At 46.5% G+C, this 14916-nt stretch overlaps 1 protein-coding gene across 1 annotated transcript in view; it reads right to left on the bottom strand.

Annotated features, from left to right (window-relative positions):
- Positions 1 to 1575: 1575 nt before the first annotated feature.
- The window catches only part of ITSN2 (intersectin 2), a 111845-nt gene continuing 98504 nt past the window's right edge, over positions 1576 to 14916 (bottom strand). Inside the window, exons 30-37 of the mRNA XM_039238333.1 lie at positions 10356 to 10454; positions 8331 to 8498; positions 7790 to 8005; positions 7088 to 7209; positions 6228 to 6310; positions 3560 to 3643; positions 2935 to 3108; positions 1576 to 2484 (exon numbers count right to left, since the gene is read on the bottom strand). Coding sequence (XP_039094264.1) covers positions 2327 to 2484; positions 2935 to 3108; positions 3560 to 3643; positions 6228 to 6310; positions 7088 to 7209; positions 7790 to 8005; positions 8331 to 8498; positions 10356 to 10454 — 1104 coding nt within the window. The 3' untranslated portion in view covers positions 1576 to 2326. The remainder of the gene's footprint in view (positions 2485 to 2934; positions 3109 to 3559; positions 3644 to 6227; positions 6311 to 7087; positions 7210 to 7789; positions 8006 to 8330; positions 8499 to 10355; positions 10455 to 14916) is intronic.

Raw genomic sequence — 14916 nt, 5'->3', positions numbered from 1 at the left:
GTGGTCTTGTTCTTAGTCTAGACTATCTGGTGCCAAAGCACAGATATCTGATCACCAGAGCACACTCCTTCCCCACCCCACTCAGACTCGGTCACATCAGTCAGATTGCTCAGGATTTGGGTCCCTTTCAGAGAGTGGTTATCCTGCTGGTGTGCCACTGAATCCTGATCCAGAAGAGCACTGGGGGTTTGAGGGGTTGGTGGTGGCTTGCTGGGCATCCCTCATGTCTGCTCAGTCCTTCCCCAGGGGATGCAAGGAGTCTAAGGGCACACCTTCCTCCCTCATCCTTCAGAAAATTAGGCTCACATTTCAGTCAGGAGAGAACTTCATTTTTGAAGGGGCAGAGCTGTGGTCCAAGGTCAAAGTGGGTGACGAGTTGCGGGGAGCACTGACATTGAATGTCCTCTGAAGTTTTGTAGAAGTCTGACTCACATCCTGCAGGCTCCTCTGTCCTAAATCTGAAACGAATCCTGACAGATGTACGCATGGAGAAATGGCAGTAGCCACAGTTCATCCCAGGGAGAATTCAGGTCCCTGCTGTCCTGGGAAAAGGAATATTCTATAGCTTGGGTCACAAGTAAGCCCACAACTGGTTTTAAACTGGCCTTGACCCATCAGAGACTATCTTAGGCTTTGGAACTCAGTCAGTCAGAGGCAGATTTGTTGGACATTGACTCATACTTGCCTTCTAGACCCTATAGAAGATTGGCAATTTGCTCAGTGAGGCTTGTGCCTGACCAGCCAAAATTTCCCTTAACTAATATATTCAGTTGTTTTGGTTTCAGATGTTGAGTGGGCCATATTTTATAACTACATTTTAACAAACAAGTATTCAGGATTAGTAAACAGAATGACAGATATTTTTTTTACTTGATTATTCTGAGTTATGTTTTCCATCCCTTCTTTGCCCAGTGATTATGTTTAGACAGAAACAGGTGGAGGGACATTTGGATCTTTCCTGTTCTTCCAGCTCCCTGAGACGTGCTCCGTGAGAATCAAGGCTCCTACAGCCTGCGTGGTTCCTTCTAAAAACAGATCTTTTTCCAGGTGCACTCATTAACCCAGGGATTTAGTGGGTAAGACCTGATTTTTATCAGTGTTCAAAACAAATCTCACGCCACAAAATCCAGAGCCCAAACCAGCAGTTCTGATAGGTGTGGATGCAGGTCTGACAGGACAGGGGCCAGGGAGAGACAGCTGCTTCTGGAGTTGGAGGCCGAAGGCCTGCTGGAGATGCTTAATGCCTGTGTATTTTCTTGACTCCGAAGTTACCTCTGAGGTTCCTGCTCAACCAGGTAGGCAGAAAGGACTCAAAAGGATGTGGTGTCACTCCCATAGAGCTCAGCAGTATAGCCATCAACGACACCACGCCCCAGAGACCGTGGGTCAATTTACCAGAGTCATGGAGCAAGTGCCGAGGCTCCCGGGTCTCCTAGGCAACCCCCACTCCGCACTCTGTCCTTGGTTTTTGCCACTGTCGCAGAAAGGAAATTTGGTTTCATTACGAGCAACCCTTGAACTTACCTTCCAAGAGCCTTTCAGGTTGAAAGTAAATCAGTCAAGCTTTAAAAGAAGTTACATTCATAAACTTATATTTTTTATTCTCTTTCTGTACATATTGGCAATGATAAAGCTTAAAGATGCATGTCCTATGAAATATGCAAAAACAAGGGATTTACATAAATAATTTATACTTCAGAAAATTAAAGTTGAAAAATATTTTCCACCTCATTAGAGTTCACAGTATTTAAAGTAAATCAAGCTTTCCCCTTTAGATTTCAAACTATATTGTCTCAGCAGAGATGATAAAATCTAATCAGGAATAAAACGATCAAGTTTCTGTTTTCATTCAGTGCACGTGTAGACCTACTTCAGTATCAGGCTGTTCCCGCACTGAGGCTGCAGCGTTTTCTTCCCGATCCTTCACCTCCTGAGTGGCTGTGACCCCGCAGAGGTCACACGGCATGGAATGGTTACAGCATCACCAAAACCACCCACACTGGACACATTCAACCTAGTGGTAATGTCTGCTGTTCTGATGCCTCATTTCCACATAATACTTGTTTTAGCCCTGAAAATGGAAACCTTGGCATCTAAACACAGCCAAACATGTTAACACTAATACAAGGCACTGTGCTGTGGGTTTGGTTTATTTCTAGGAAAGATCATGTTTGCATAGATTGCTAGCAATTTAGTGTGCAATAAAATAGAGGGCCGGGCCTGGCACGCGTGGCCTGTGATGGATGAAGCTGTGTGATGCTCCTTTAGCCCAGAGGCAGCACCGTCCGTCTCTAGCCCCAGCCTTTTGGGCAGATCCCTGAGGCCCCTACAGGAGAGTTTTTTGCTCAAAAAGCTGCAGGTCAAAGCGGACCCAGACTTCCCCGGTGGGGACCTCGTGCAGCAGCAGCCGGCGGGTTGTGGGGCCTTTGCTTTCCTGTTCTGTGCGAATTTTTGCCACTGGAACTTCAGTGCGACCCAGGAAATCTGGAGAATAGACATGTGAGAGTCAAAGCTACTTCTTTATAAGAAGGAGTGTCTGAAAACATTAGACTTTCAAATCCAGAACAGTTAACTTCTTTTGGTTAGTAGCTGTCTGATAACTGCATGGATGCACGCCCAGCGAGAGAGGTCCATGGGAGGGAACCTGCCTTCCTGGAATCCAAGTTCCTTCAGTCAAAACACGTCTCACCTATTCAGTAGGTTCTGGGAGCAGTGTTTCTGTTGTGTATGTAGCGAGTGACTGGTGTCCGTGACTGACACAGGCCACAGACCACCCTTTCCCCTGAGAAGACCCCTGACCCACTTCCCACATGAATTGAAGGTGCCTATGGTGTCATTTTCCTTAGGTATCACAGGGAAAAATAAAGCTGAGTACCCTGGATCTAGACCCCAAATTCTAGAGTATTCAGATTCCCTGGTTGAGTTATACTTTACCATCTGGTGAGAACTGATCTCTGTCAAACATGGTGAGACACAGCACATCCTGGTAAAGGTCCTTAATAAAGAACTGGCAGTTAAAATTCCACTTGGGATTGAGTGTGTCCTGGAGGGTTCTGGTGGTATAGCTCTGGGAGCCCATGCTGATTTCACAATATGGATTGCTCTTTCCTGAACAAAAACAAACCAAAGACACATGTGGCATGTGTACATAAAATAAATGACAAAAGGACCTTGTCATGAGCAGAAGCAGGATCCAAATGGATGCTTCTCTGTAAACCATGACAGCAGGGGCACTGATTGAGGGCCCAGAACTGCCTTGTGGTCTCCATATCCCCAGTGCTGATAGCTTCATTAACTTGGGGGCACCCATGTTGCTCCAGCGCCCCCAATGCTCCCCACGAGCCTGGACATGTGTCCGTGCGATTTCTACTCAGAAGCACTGAGGGAAGAGTCACTGGTACTTATTAGGAAGACATAATGAGGATAATATTGGTCCAATAACCATTTTAGTGGCACTGGAAACACTGATTTTTTAAGTGTCCCATTATTCAATGTTTACAAGAGTCATCAGCAAAGAATAGGGCATTTACCACATATGTTGAATGAAAGAAGCATTTACCATTCGGTTTACAGGCTTTTAATTCTGTAGCTTCGATGACATGCACCATCAGACGCCCGATGCCTGAAGTCTTTTGAGAGCGAGCTACAAAAGAGGAAGACAAGTGATGTCAATTTCTTCTCTGAGAATGCAGGTAGTGCACAGAGGATACTGAACTGTGGGTACAGTCTGTTCTTCTAACCAATCCTGACACTCCCCAGTGTCACCGGCCACTGCACTGGGCCTGGCAGACCAGCATCTGGCTGCTGTGTGGCTTTGCCCAGGGCGTGTCACCCAATGGAGTACCTGTCCACCATCTCTGCTTGTCTTCATTCCACCCAGCCCTGAAGATGCACGTCCAATCTCACATGTCCCTCCCCCCTCCCTGCCCCACTCTGCACATCCATTAACCTCAGCGCAGGAGCATCCTGCAGCCTGCTGGTTCTGAAATTCCATGCCCTATCCGTCTCCTCTGTCAGGAGAGGCTGCTGCAGAGTGTGTATTGTTTATTCAGCCTTGCATTAATAAACACTCAATTGGCTAGCAAATGGTAATATTAATAAAATAATACATTATATCCATTCAGCACTTAAAAGCAGCTAACATTTATTGGATACTTACTTTGTGTTAGGCACATGTGCTAGACCGCTACAAAAGTTTTATTCTGTAAATTGTACAATTATGCTACATGGTAGCTCTTTATAACTACCATCTGTACATATGGGAGAATTTAGGCTTAGAAAAGACCGTAACCTGCCCATGTCACACAGCCTATGAGTGGCAAGGTAAAAAATTAACCAGCAGGTACCAAAAGTCGATTTGCCACCCATCATCATTCCAATTACATGTAAACACTTCAGCTTATAAAGCAGTTTCACTTAAGACCTTATTCTATTTGGGGATGTACTCAAAACCCTTTTCATATGGAGGAAAATGGGTCTGTGAACTCAGATTGGTAAATATGAAGTTAGTTAAGCAGGTGTTGCCCTCATGGGTTTAAAAAGGCTGCTTGGTGAGCTATTGATTTTTTAAAACTTAGGGCAAGTAGAACTTAGGAGAAACCCCCCTCACCCTTCCCCTTGTTTGTGCCAACTCTTCAGTGTGGCACCTATACTCAGTTCCTCTTAAAGACAAATAAGTTCCCCTTATGTATCTTGGAAGGCCTGGTTAAGACTAGCACAGGGCTTGGGCACAGAGTAAGTAATCAATAAATGTCTAAAGAATTGAACATATAGAAAATGCATAACAATATGTATAGATACTGATGTTAAGCAAAACTAACAAAAACTCTTGATTTTTATCTTTACCAATTAAGAGATCACTATATGCTTTCCAAATCATTCAGTCATTGATTTTTTAATAGCAAGCTTTTGAAGTACCATTAAAATAAGATTCAATCAGCAAAAGCTAATTGACACATACCTTTCAGGAGTCTATAACAAAATAAGGGAAACCTGAATAAAAAAACATAAAGAGCTGCAGCTCTAGCAGCCAGAAAGGAGGGAGGACTGGACAGGGAAGGCCTGGGTGGGGGGCATGGGAGGGGGGCTGAGAGGTGGTTTGTTCAATCAGGCAGTGGTACAGGCAGGCGAGGCAGAGGGAGGAAACGGGGCTGGGGAACAGGTGACACTGGGGATGGGCCCTGGGTCCGGGGTGAGGATTTGTCCTTGATTTGGGAGGCAATGGGGAAGACGCTTCAGCAGGGAGGGTCAGCCCTGTAGAAAGAATACTTTGGAAATGAAGGTGACGGGGGCCTCGTGCCTGAGTGGAGACTGGAGGGTAGGTCTGTGCCACTGGGAAAGGCCCAAGACACGGGAAGAGAATGGGGTGGGACTTGGCCTCTGACTAGAGAAGCAGGAGAGCTGAGGGCGCGCTTCCAGCCTGGGTGGCAAGGGCAGTGCTGCCGTCTGCAGAGCTGCTCAGGTGATGCCGTGGTGTGAGGCCCGGCGGGCCGAAGTTGAAGTGTGTCTGGAGCATGGGCTCGGGGAAGCAGCCCAGCACGATTTTCATGAAACTGATGGGGAAGGGGGACAGAGAGGCTTGGGCAATGGTGAGCTTCAGGAACAAGGGGGAGGAGGAGCCTGGACTTCCTGCCATTGGGTGCAGGGGGCAAAGTGAGTCAAGCAGTGGGTCAGGTCATTGGTGCCGAGTGAGAGAGCCCTCTGCACGGAATGAGGATGGGGGTGGCGGTGAAGGGCTGGTGATGAGGAGGAGGGCATTGAGGTCCGGGACCTGGCATCGAGGGAGGGGGGACGGTGGATGAGGAGGAGGGCTGGGGCAGAGGCCGGGGTGGGAGGGGAGGAGCAGAGCTGATGGGAAACAGGCCAGAGAAGGGAAGTTGGATGAAGCAAAATGGACCAAGCAGAAGTGGGCTTGGTTGTGGAAAGGACCCTCTTCCTTCACCACAGGCAGAAGGGAGGTTCCGGGGCTGGCCTGGGTGACCCTGTCTTTGTAGTGGGCAGGGGACTCGGGGAGGCCCCAAGGACAGGAGCTGCCAAGCAGGTCCTGCTAGTTCCTGCTGTCTGATCCCACAGCAAGTCTGCTCCTCTAGGCTGTTCCCTGTGCAGCTCCGCCCTGCAGGAGCAGCAGCTTGCGTCCTGAGGGTGGAACCCACCTCCCTCCCCCCTCCCCCCTCTCCCCTCTGGACCCCAGGAGGCTGCTTCCAACTTGCCAGGGCACCACCAACTACCTTGATAAGCCTTCTCCCGTTTCTTCTTTTCTGTGTCGATGTACTGCTCAGAGGCCGCCTTGATCTTCTGGACCCAGGCAGTCCTGGAGGAGAAGCAGAGCACAGCCATGGGGTGGCTTTTTGGCGTACCTCCCAGGTTCAGCCAGGAGCCCCAGGGCTCTGCACTTGTTCTTCACTCCATTGCTAACCTTGGCTTTGACAAGTTTCCCATCATAGACCTAATCTTAGTTCAGCTGAAAGTCTTGTTTGATAACTGACTTTCAAGCTGAGAATTTCTAGACAGTTACTGCTTATAAGACACCAGGCACTTGCAAGGTGCAGGCATGCAGAAACAGAAGATGCCTCATCAGTGGCAATCTGGCATGACCGAGCGACATTCTACCATACAAAGAACACCAAGAACCACGTGCACAGAGGGGAGGAGCACCCCCTGGTGTGTCATCACACACGTGCTGAGCTGCCCCATGGAGGACGCAGGGCTGGCCAGGCAGAGCAGGAGGAAGGCATTCTGGCTGGAGGGCAGGGCCTGTGCGGTGGAGGGCAGGACAGGCTGCGACGAGAGTGCCTCAGAAACCAGGCGAAGGAGCCCGGACTGCTGCACGAGGGATTTTAGGAAGCAAGGTGCTGGACCTGCCATTTTTGGAAGATCCTGAGGAGAGACTGGAAGCAGGGACACACGTAGAGGCGGCTGCAGTAACCAGCATGTCTAAGCCAAGGCTGACCAGCGGGACCAGGGTGGAGGGCGCTGGTTAGCAGAGCTTGAGGATACGGAATTAGTAGCACTGAGCACGGACTGGAGGTGGGTTTATGGAAGGGAGCTGTCCAAGCTGCAAGGCAGGTCACACGTGGTCAGGACTGACCTCTCATTAATGTTGTCTGTTCGGAGGGTGTAGACCCTGTCGATGTGAGAAATGTGGAAGACAGGCTCATCGCTGGAAGGGTCTGTGGGCAGTTTCACCAGGACTTCATTCAGGAAAATGGGCTGAAAGAGTTAGGGCCAAAACAGACTGTGAAATAGGCCAGAGTCCTCCACCCGCCTACATCTAGGGAGAGTTCTATCTGTCCTGAAGAGCTTTGTTGAGGAGGAGAGAAGGGTCTAGTGTCTTTTACTTAGGGAAAAAGAGCCTGTGTTCATTTTGTGGAAGAAAACTTCTTGGGCAGATGATATGTTACTGAACTGGGGACAGGAGCTCCGAGTGTCTATGACTGCTCATGTGACAGGGTCTCTCCTCTGTGTACCTATACTTAGCACTTTGCCTCGGTTTTACAGAGAGACCTGATGCTGAATGTGGACAGAGGCGGGATTGTGTCACATGTGCCAGCAAGGAAGCCGGAATCCAAAGCTGGAATCCAGCTGTCAGTCCAGCTGTCAGAGGACAGGGAGGCCCCAGCCACACCGGGGCTGCTTCCCTGGGAAATGACAAAGGAGGAGTGACCCATCTGGAGACAGGTGAAGAGTGTCCCATGAAGACAGGAAAGGCTCAGGCCAGGAAGGAGGTCCTCCAGGTGAAGGAATCACCTCGTTATGGTCCTGATGCCACGGCCAGGAATGTGACACTTACCGTTTTATACATTTTGAATTGGGCATTGGACTTAGAGCTGAATAGCTTCTCAGAGCCTGAGGAAACGGCAAACTGCTTGACCATGTAGGTAAGAAGCAGAAAGTCATTGAAGAGGAATCCGTGTAGTTCCTTGTTGCTCTTGGTCTTGTATAGTTTTCCACTGTGCAGAAGCTTCCGGGGCCCCAAGCAGTTGGTGAGGGAGTTGAATATAAGTTGCTTAAAGAGAAATTGTCACTGTGAATCCCAGCACAAACCATCCCAGAGCCCCGTGAGAAGCCTGTGTCCTGGATCTAAGGGTGTACTGATTTGCCTTCAGAGTCCAAACTGACATGGGGGATTCTATTGACTGAGTTCAAAGAACTCAAAACAAAGATATCAAATTTCTCCTAAGAAAGAACAATGACAGCCCAAGAAGGGGCAGGACAGGGAGTCCATGTGGGCTGGGTTGAGGCATATCCTGTCCATACTAGGTGAAGGCCTGAACCCGGTTCCCTACCCAGAGCCTGCCTAGTGGCACCCACCTCAACACCACAGGCCTCACCTCTGCAAGACCTTCACACTGAACGTGTGCCTGGATCCACTCTAGTCTGTCTGAATTTTCTTTTTCCCGAACTCCTTCATTAACTTGGGAACAAAGCTCCTCTGCCCGCTCCAGAGCCAGCTTTAGGGAGGAATGGTCCACGTGATTCTCCAGGGTGTTCTCCAGAATCTGGAAAAGAGCGGGCTGCTTCATGTGGGAAGTGGAGTGTCTTCTACCCACAAGTCCTACCGCCTGCGGTACGTGCTGGGCGCTGGGTATACAATGAGTAAGACGATTGTTTGCCCTAAGGAAGCACGTAGCCCCAGAGTTCTTGGGGAGCCTGGTAACTCAGTTACAAGAGGGTGTGCCAACTGCTACACGGATCAAGTGCCCTGAAACCTGTGGGTGTCCAGCGACTCTCTGGTTTGGTCTTGGTACAAACGTTACCACACATGGCTCCCTTCCTCCCCCCCAGTACTTTAAGCCATGGCCTTTAGGGTGAACCCACCAGTATAACCTGGCTGCAGCTTTCGTAAGAGTGTTAACTTACTGAATAGCAATGGCTTATAAGATTTTTGGGGTCACTGATCTTTTTTATAAATCTGAAAAAAGCAGTGAATTCTCTGCTACCGGAAAGATACAATAAAATCATGTCATCAGCTTGTAGAAAAACATACTCAGTTCATTCTAAAGTGACTTCAAACCACTGTAACAAGTGTAAAAGAATAGAAGCTGGCATACAACCGTGTGGTCTCATCAGCAGATGGCTTGTGTCTTGACTCTGGCCACCCAGGGCCACCGTCCTTTGTTTACAATTACAAAATGGGATAAAGCTCTGAAAGCCTAAAGCTTTTCTTCAATATTCATTTGGCAGCAAAACCTGACCTAAACTGAAGAGACAGATCTGTTTATTCCACTTAAAGGTGATTATTCATGGATTTCACTGTAGGAACATTACTGTGTTTGGCTAGAGGCGATGCCCAGGGTTTGCTGGGGTGTCATGTAATATGCCTTTTTTTTTTTTTTTTTTATTTCTGAGAAAGAGACAGCGCGAGCAGGGGAGGGTCAGAGAGAGAGGGAGACACAGAATCTGAAGCAGGCTCCAGGCTCCGAGCCAGCTGTCAGCACAGAGCCCAATGCGGGGCTCAAACCCACAAACCGTGAGATCATGACCTGAGCTGAAGTTGGACGCTTAACCGACTGAGCCACCCAGGCGCCCCTGTAATATGCCATTTTTGAATTACATTCTGAATTCTGAAAAATACATCTGCTTCAAAATATTCGAGTTTTAAATATTTAGGTTATTGTGTATTAACGGGTTAGTTTGGTATAATAACTGAAACATAAGCTCTGTAGCATAAGGTCCGTAAGGAGTTAATATGGCTTAGGGACCAATGGTCAAGAGATAATCAATATAAGTAACAGTCTTATATTATTTCTACTGTTTTCCTTTGTAAGACCATTAAAATTGTATCAGTGATAATTTGTGGAAAAATCCTTTGTAAGTATGGCTTCTCCTTTGAAAGCATATTGGCTCAAGAGGCCCACATTGCTTATGCTAAAAGATGGATAGTATCTTGGGACTGTTTAGTTAGCAAGCTGAACTGGGGAAGGGCAAGGGGATGGCGATGAGCTCAGGGTAGGACACATTGAGACATCTAAGGAAAGGTGTTTCGCTGGTGGATGGGTTTAGATCTCAGCAGAAAGACTGAAGCCCAAGGTTGTGCCAATAGTGGACTCTGTCTGGGCTCACGACGGGCTCCACAGCTGCAGACCTGGAGGGCACTTGCTCTGCCTGGAAAACCACATTCGTGACTTTGAGAGACCCAGAGGAGTTTTCCTGGGGAGGGAGAGGACAGGTTACCTAAGTGACACTGGATGGCTCTTCCTTGCCTGATCCAGACTGTATGTGTGTGTTTGTGTGTGTGTACAGGTGCACGCGCACGGTGTCTGGTCCATGAGACCATGTGGCAGGACTGGCTCCCTGACTATGGCCTCTGTGGACCCCGAGGGGCCCGGCTCCTCCGTCCCAGCCAGGGCACTCACACTTCTGATGAGCAGAGGGTAGCGGGTGATCCTCTGCATGGGCTTCAACAGGAAGCTGGAAAGGGGCATTCCTTTACATCGAGGGTCAGAGGCCAGCTTCTGCAAATAACGGAGAGGCTCATGAGGAAATCAGAGCTTCAACGAGAACAAAGGAAACACCAATCACGCTCCTGAATTTGACTGCCTTTTTGATTTCAAATTTCTTTTAGAAACTCAGGATTCAAAATGATATATATCAGATTAATAGCAGGAGTATGTCCCTTCATTTGGTGAACCCAGAGGATGCTTTTCACCTCGCTCTTTCTTTCTTACATGGATTTGGCAGCCTAGGCCATCACTTCCTCCTTTGTTCCAGAACCACTGACGGCTGTCTTCCCAGCCCACTCCTTCCCAATCCTCACTTCCTCTTTCTCCTCTACCTGCTTTTAACTGTAGGTGCTGCCCAAAGACCCCCAGCAGTTGAGTCCCAGAAAGCCACCCGGACCTTCTCTAGAGCTCCATACTGGCCAAGTTACTCTCCTTCCTACCTGGGTCTCCTAACAGGCACCTCAATACCTCAGTACACCCCAAAGTCCTCATTTTCCTTCATGAAAGCCTCTCTTCCACCTCCATCCCTGTGTTGGTAGCACCATTCTGCACCCCTCTCCCACTCCTAGGAGTCACCTTCAACTCTGTCTTTTAAACAGCTTGTGATTTCCCCCGCTTCTGCCTGCCTGCTATCCCTGCTTTATTAGAAATAATCACTACCATTTATTGAGCACCTATATGTGCCAGGTAATGAATGCATTAGCCTTTGCTAAATCCCTTCTGCTCTTTCTTCACTTGGCTAATTCATACTCATTTCTGTAGACTCAGACTATGCCTCCTCGTGGCCAGGCCTCCCCCTTCCTTGATGCTTTCGTGTTCAGTGACCTTTCTTGAGCCCCTACAAATCACCCGTGGCCACCTTTATCATGACACCACATCTGGACTGGGGAAGACAGGCAGAGGTACCAGGTTTGAGGCATCTCCATGACCTTGCAGGCTGTTATTTCCAGGGAACTAAGGACCACATCTTATTTGCTTTTACTCCTATTATTAGCATAATACTTGAACAGAGTAGCTAGTACTCTTGGATGACTTTTTTTTTTTATGACCATTTTTAATGGCTGAAAAGCAAATTTACTATAATTTACCTATTCATTTCCCACTATGAGATATTAAAACCGTCCCCTTTTGTTTTTGCATAGATCTATATATGTTGCTATAGCAAGCATCTTCATGCTTTTTATTTCTGTTATTTTCTGAGACTTTTTAAAAAGTAACATTTAGAACACAGCTTATTGCTAGGTTCTGTTCTTTTTTTAATAATTATTTTTGAGACAGAGAGAGAGAGAGCAAGCAGAGGAGAGGCAGAGAGGGAGGGAGACACAGAATCTGAAGAAGGCTCCAGGCTCTGAGCTGTCAGCACAGAGCCCAACACGGGGCTGAACTCACGAGCTGTGAGATCATGACCTGAGCTAAAGTCGGATGCTCAACTGACTGAGCCACCCAGGTGCCCCTAGATTTTGTTCTTAATGTAATCAACACAATGCCTTTCATTATGAAACTATAAATTTTTTATTTATCCTTATTATAGTTGTGATAGCACTGATAACCCTATTTACACTGCTATTGTTATTACGATTTTGAAAATTAAAAAAATGTACTTAGAAGGTAAGAGTCCAATTTATTTTTAAAAATTTTATTTTTGGGGCACCTGGGTGGCTCAGTCCATTAAGTGGCCAACTTCAGCTCAGGTCATGATCTCGTGGTCCCTGGGTTCAGGCCCGCATCAGACTCTGTGCTGATAGCTCGGAGCCTGGAGCCTGCTTCATATTCTGTGTCTCTCTCTCTCTGCCCCTCCCTGACTCATGCCCTCTTTCTCTCCCCCTCTCTCTCAAAAATAAACATTAAAAAAATTTTTTTTTAAGATTTTATTTTTAAGTAACCTCTATACCCAATGTGTGGCCTGAATCCACAACTCTAAGAGTTACATGTTCCACTGAATGAGCCAGCCAGGCTCCCCTACAGACCCTATTTTTAGTTCTACTATTATTTTATTTTCTATTTATTTATTCATTTATTTTTATTTGAGAGAGAGAGAGGGAGAGAAAGAGAGAGTACACAAGCAGGGGAGAGTGGCAGAGGGGGAGAGAGAGAATCCAAGGCAGAGCCTCCCTGATGTAGGGCTCGATCCCACGACCCTGTATCATGACGTGAGCTGAAATCAAGAGTTGGATGCTCAACCAACTGAGCCACTCAGGCACCCCTCTACTATTATTTTAAAACATTTGCATGCACTCACAATCCCACATTTATCTTATTCTGACCAGTATTTGTGTCTGTGATTTTGGTGCCCTTGTATGATTCCTCTAGTTCATTTTTTTAAAAAATGTTTATTTTGAGAGAGAGAGAACACGTGTGTGTAAGAGGGGAAGGGGCAACAAGAGAGGGAGGGAAAGAATCCCAAGCAGACTGCACACTGTCAGTGCAGAACTCAACGTGGGGCTCGAGCTCATGAACTGTGAGATCATGACCTGAGCCGAAATCAAGAGTCAGATGCTTAACTGACTGAGCCACCCAGGTGCCCCTCTTCTAGTTCACTTCTAAGCAACCCTGTGCCTCCCACCCTTATCACCAATTGAAAAATCAGTCCTCAGTGCCTTACTTATACTGAATCATTTTTGCCTCCCTAAGATCACCATAAGGAAGGTAAATATAATTATCATTTATTGAATGCTTATTATGTGGTCCTTAAATTCTTTTAAAAAATGTTTTAATTGATTTTTGAGAGAGACAGAGAGCCTGCACAAGAGAGGGAGGGGCAGAGCGAAAGGGGGACAGAAAAATCCAAAGCAGGCTCTGTGATGACAGGAATGAGACTGATTGGGGGCTCGAACTCATGAACCATGAGGTCACGACCTGAGCCAAAACCAAGAGTTGGATGCTTAGTCAACTGAGCCACCTAGGCGCCCCTCATTTTTATAAAAAAAATTTTTTTTTAAATATTTTTATTTCTAGGAGAGAGAGACAGCGTGAGCAGGGGAGGGTCAGAGAGAGAGGGAGATACAGACTCTGAAATAGGCTCCCGGCTCTGAGCTGGCAGTCAGCAGAGAGCCCAATGTGGGGCTCGAACCCACGAACCACGAGATCATGACCTAAGCGAAAGTCGGACGCTTAACCGACTAAGCCACCCAGGCGCCCCTTATTTTTATAATTAAATACAAATACGAAAACAGGGTTCTTGGGTTCAGGAACACTTTTGTTTAAACAATGAATTAAATGGGTTTCTGATTTATTTTCTATGATCTATAATAGCTTGTACAGAATGGAATTATCCATTTATGGTTAGACAGAATTCACCATTAAGTCCATCAGATGAACCTAGGTCCTCTTTTGGGGTAAGTTACAGTTTTATCCTTGGCTAATAATATCTTCAGAGTTTCCATTCTTACTGAAGCAGTTTTCAAATTGTAATAGAAAACTACAAATTTTATTAACGGTTTGACACTTATTAGCATATGCTAATATCTTTGACTTATATACTCTTTTACTTTAAGAAATATTTCCATGTCTGTTCTTTTTACTTGTGTTCTCTATTAGATTTACCAGAGTTACATTTTATTAGTTCTTTTCAATGTATCTGTTCTTAGATATATTGGTACCATTTGTGGTTTTATCTTTATTACTTACACCATTTTCCTGTTGGAATTTTTATCCTCTGCCTAAACATCTTATATTTTATGCTTAATTATGTTTCTATCCTTTATTGATAAAGAAGACATTAAAATTATGCATTCTCCCTTAAGGCACTGTGGCTGTACAACAGATCCCAACATGCACTGTTTCAGAAACCAAGAAAACAAGAAGACATGTAAAAAAGCAAGAAAACAGATTTTACTTTCATTTCCCTCGTCACTGTCACACGCGTAGTGATAGTTTCTGTTACTGAATGACGTCAGTGAGATGTTCTGACACATGACACTCTCTGGTAAGAAGTCATGCGAAGCTCACGGCTGGGTCACTCGCAAGTTGTGTTCAGGTTACATCACACCGTGTTCTCTGAGTGTCGTGCTAGTGTTACTTCTCTTTCCCTAGGGCTTGGTTTTAATTTATAACCACAGTCGTGGAACCGATTGTGTCCTCTTCTCAGTGGTTTCTGGACGCTGTGAGGACACCTCAGTGCACCTGGAGCACGGGGAGGGCCCACCTGTGTGTTTACAAAGCGTCCCGACTCCCAGTGCCGCCCTCGTCCCTTCATTTCCTTTCGTCCCACTGTGTTCATCCACTTACAACATATCGTCTCATCTTGTTGCATTTTAGATATTTGAGTAGGCTATTTTATACCTTTTCTGGCATAAGATGGATATAAAATGAATATAATTTACAAAATTAATAAAGTGACATTCTGGAAAATTTTGGAGTATAGATTAGCTGATTTAAGTAATTAGGCTTAAAGAATACTAATAGATGGGCAAAATTATGGCCCCAGTGCCAAGAGACACAAGCTCAACATGGAAAGTAACACAAGCACTCAGAA

This window comes from Hyaena hyaena, unplaced genomic scaffold (assembly GCF_003009895.1).
Source record: "Hyaena hyaena isolate Hyena2069 unplaced genomic scaffold, ASM300989v1 scaffold_138, whole genome shotgun sequence".
Taxonomy (NCBI): Eukaryota; Metazoa; Chordata; class Mammalia; order Carnivora; family Hyaenidae; genus Hyaena; species Hyaena hyaena.
Note: the sequence above shows the minus strand (reverse complement) of the source record. Positions and strands in the feature narration are given on the sequence as shown.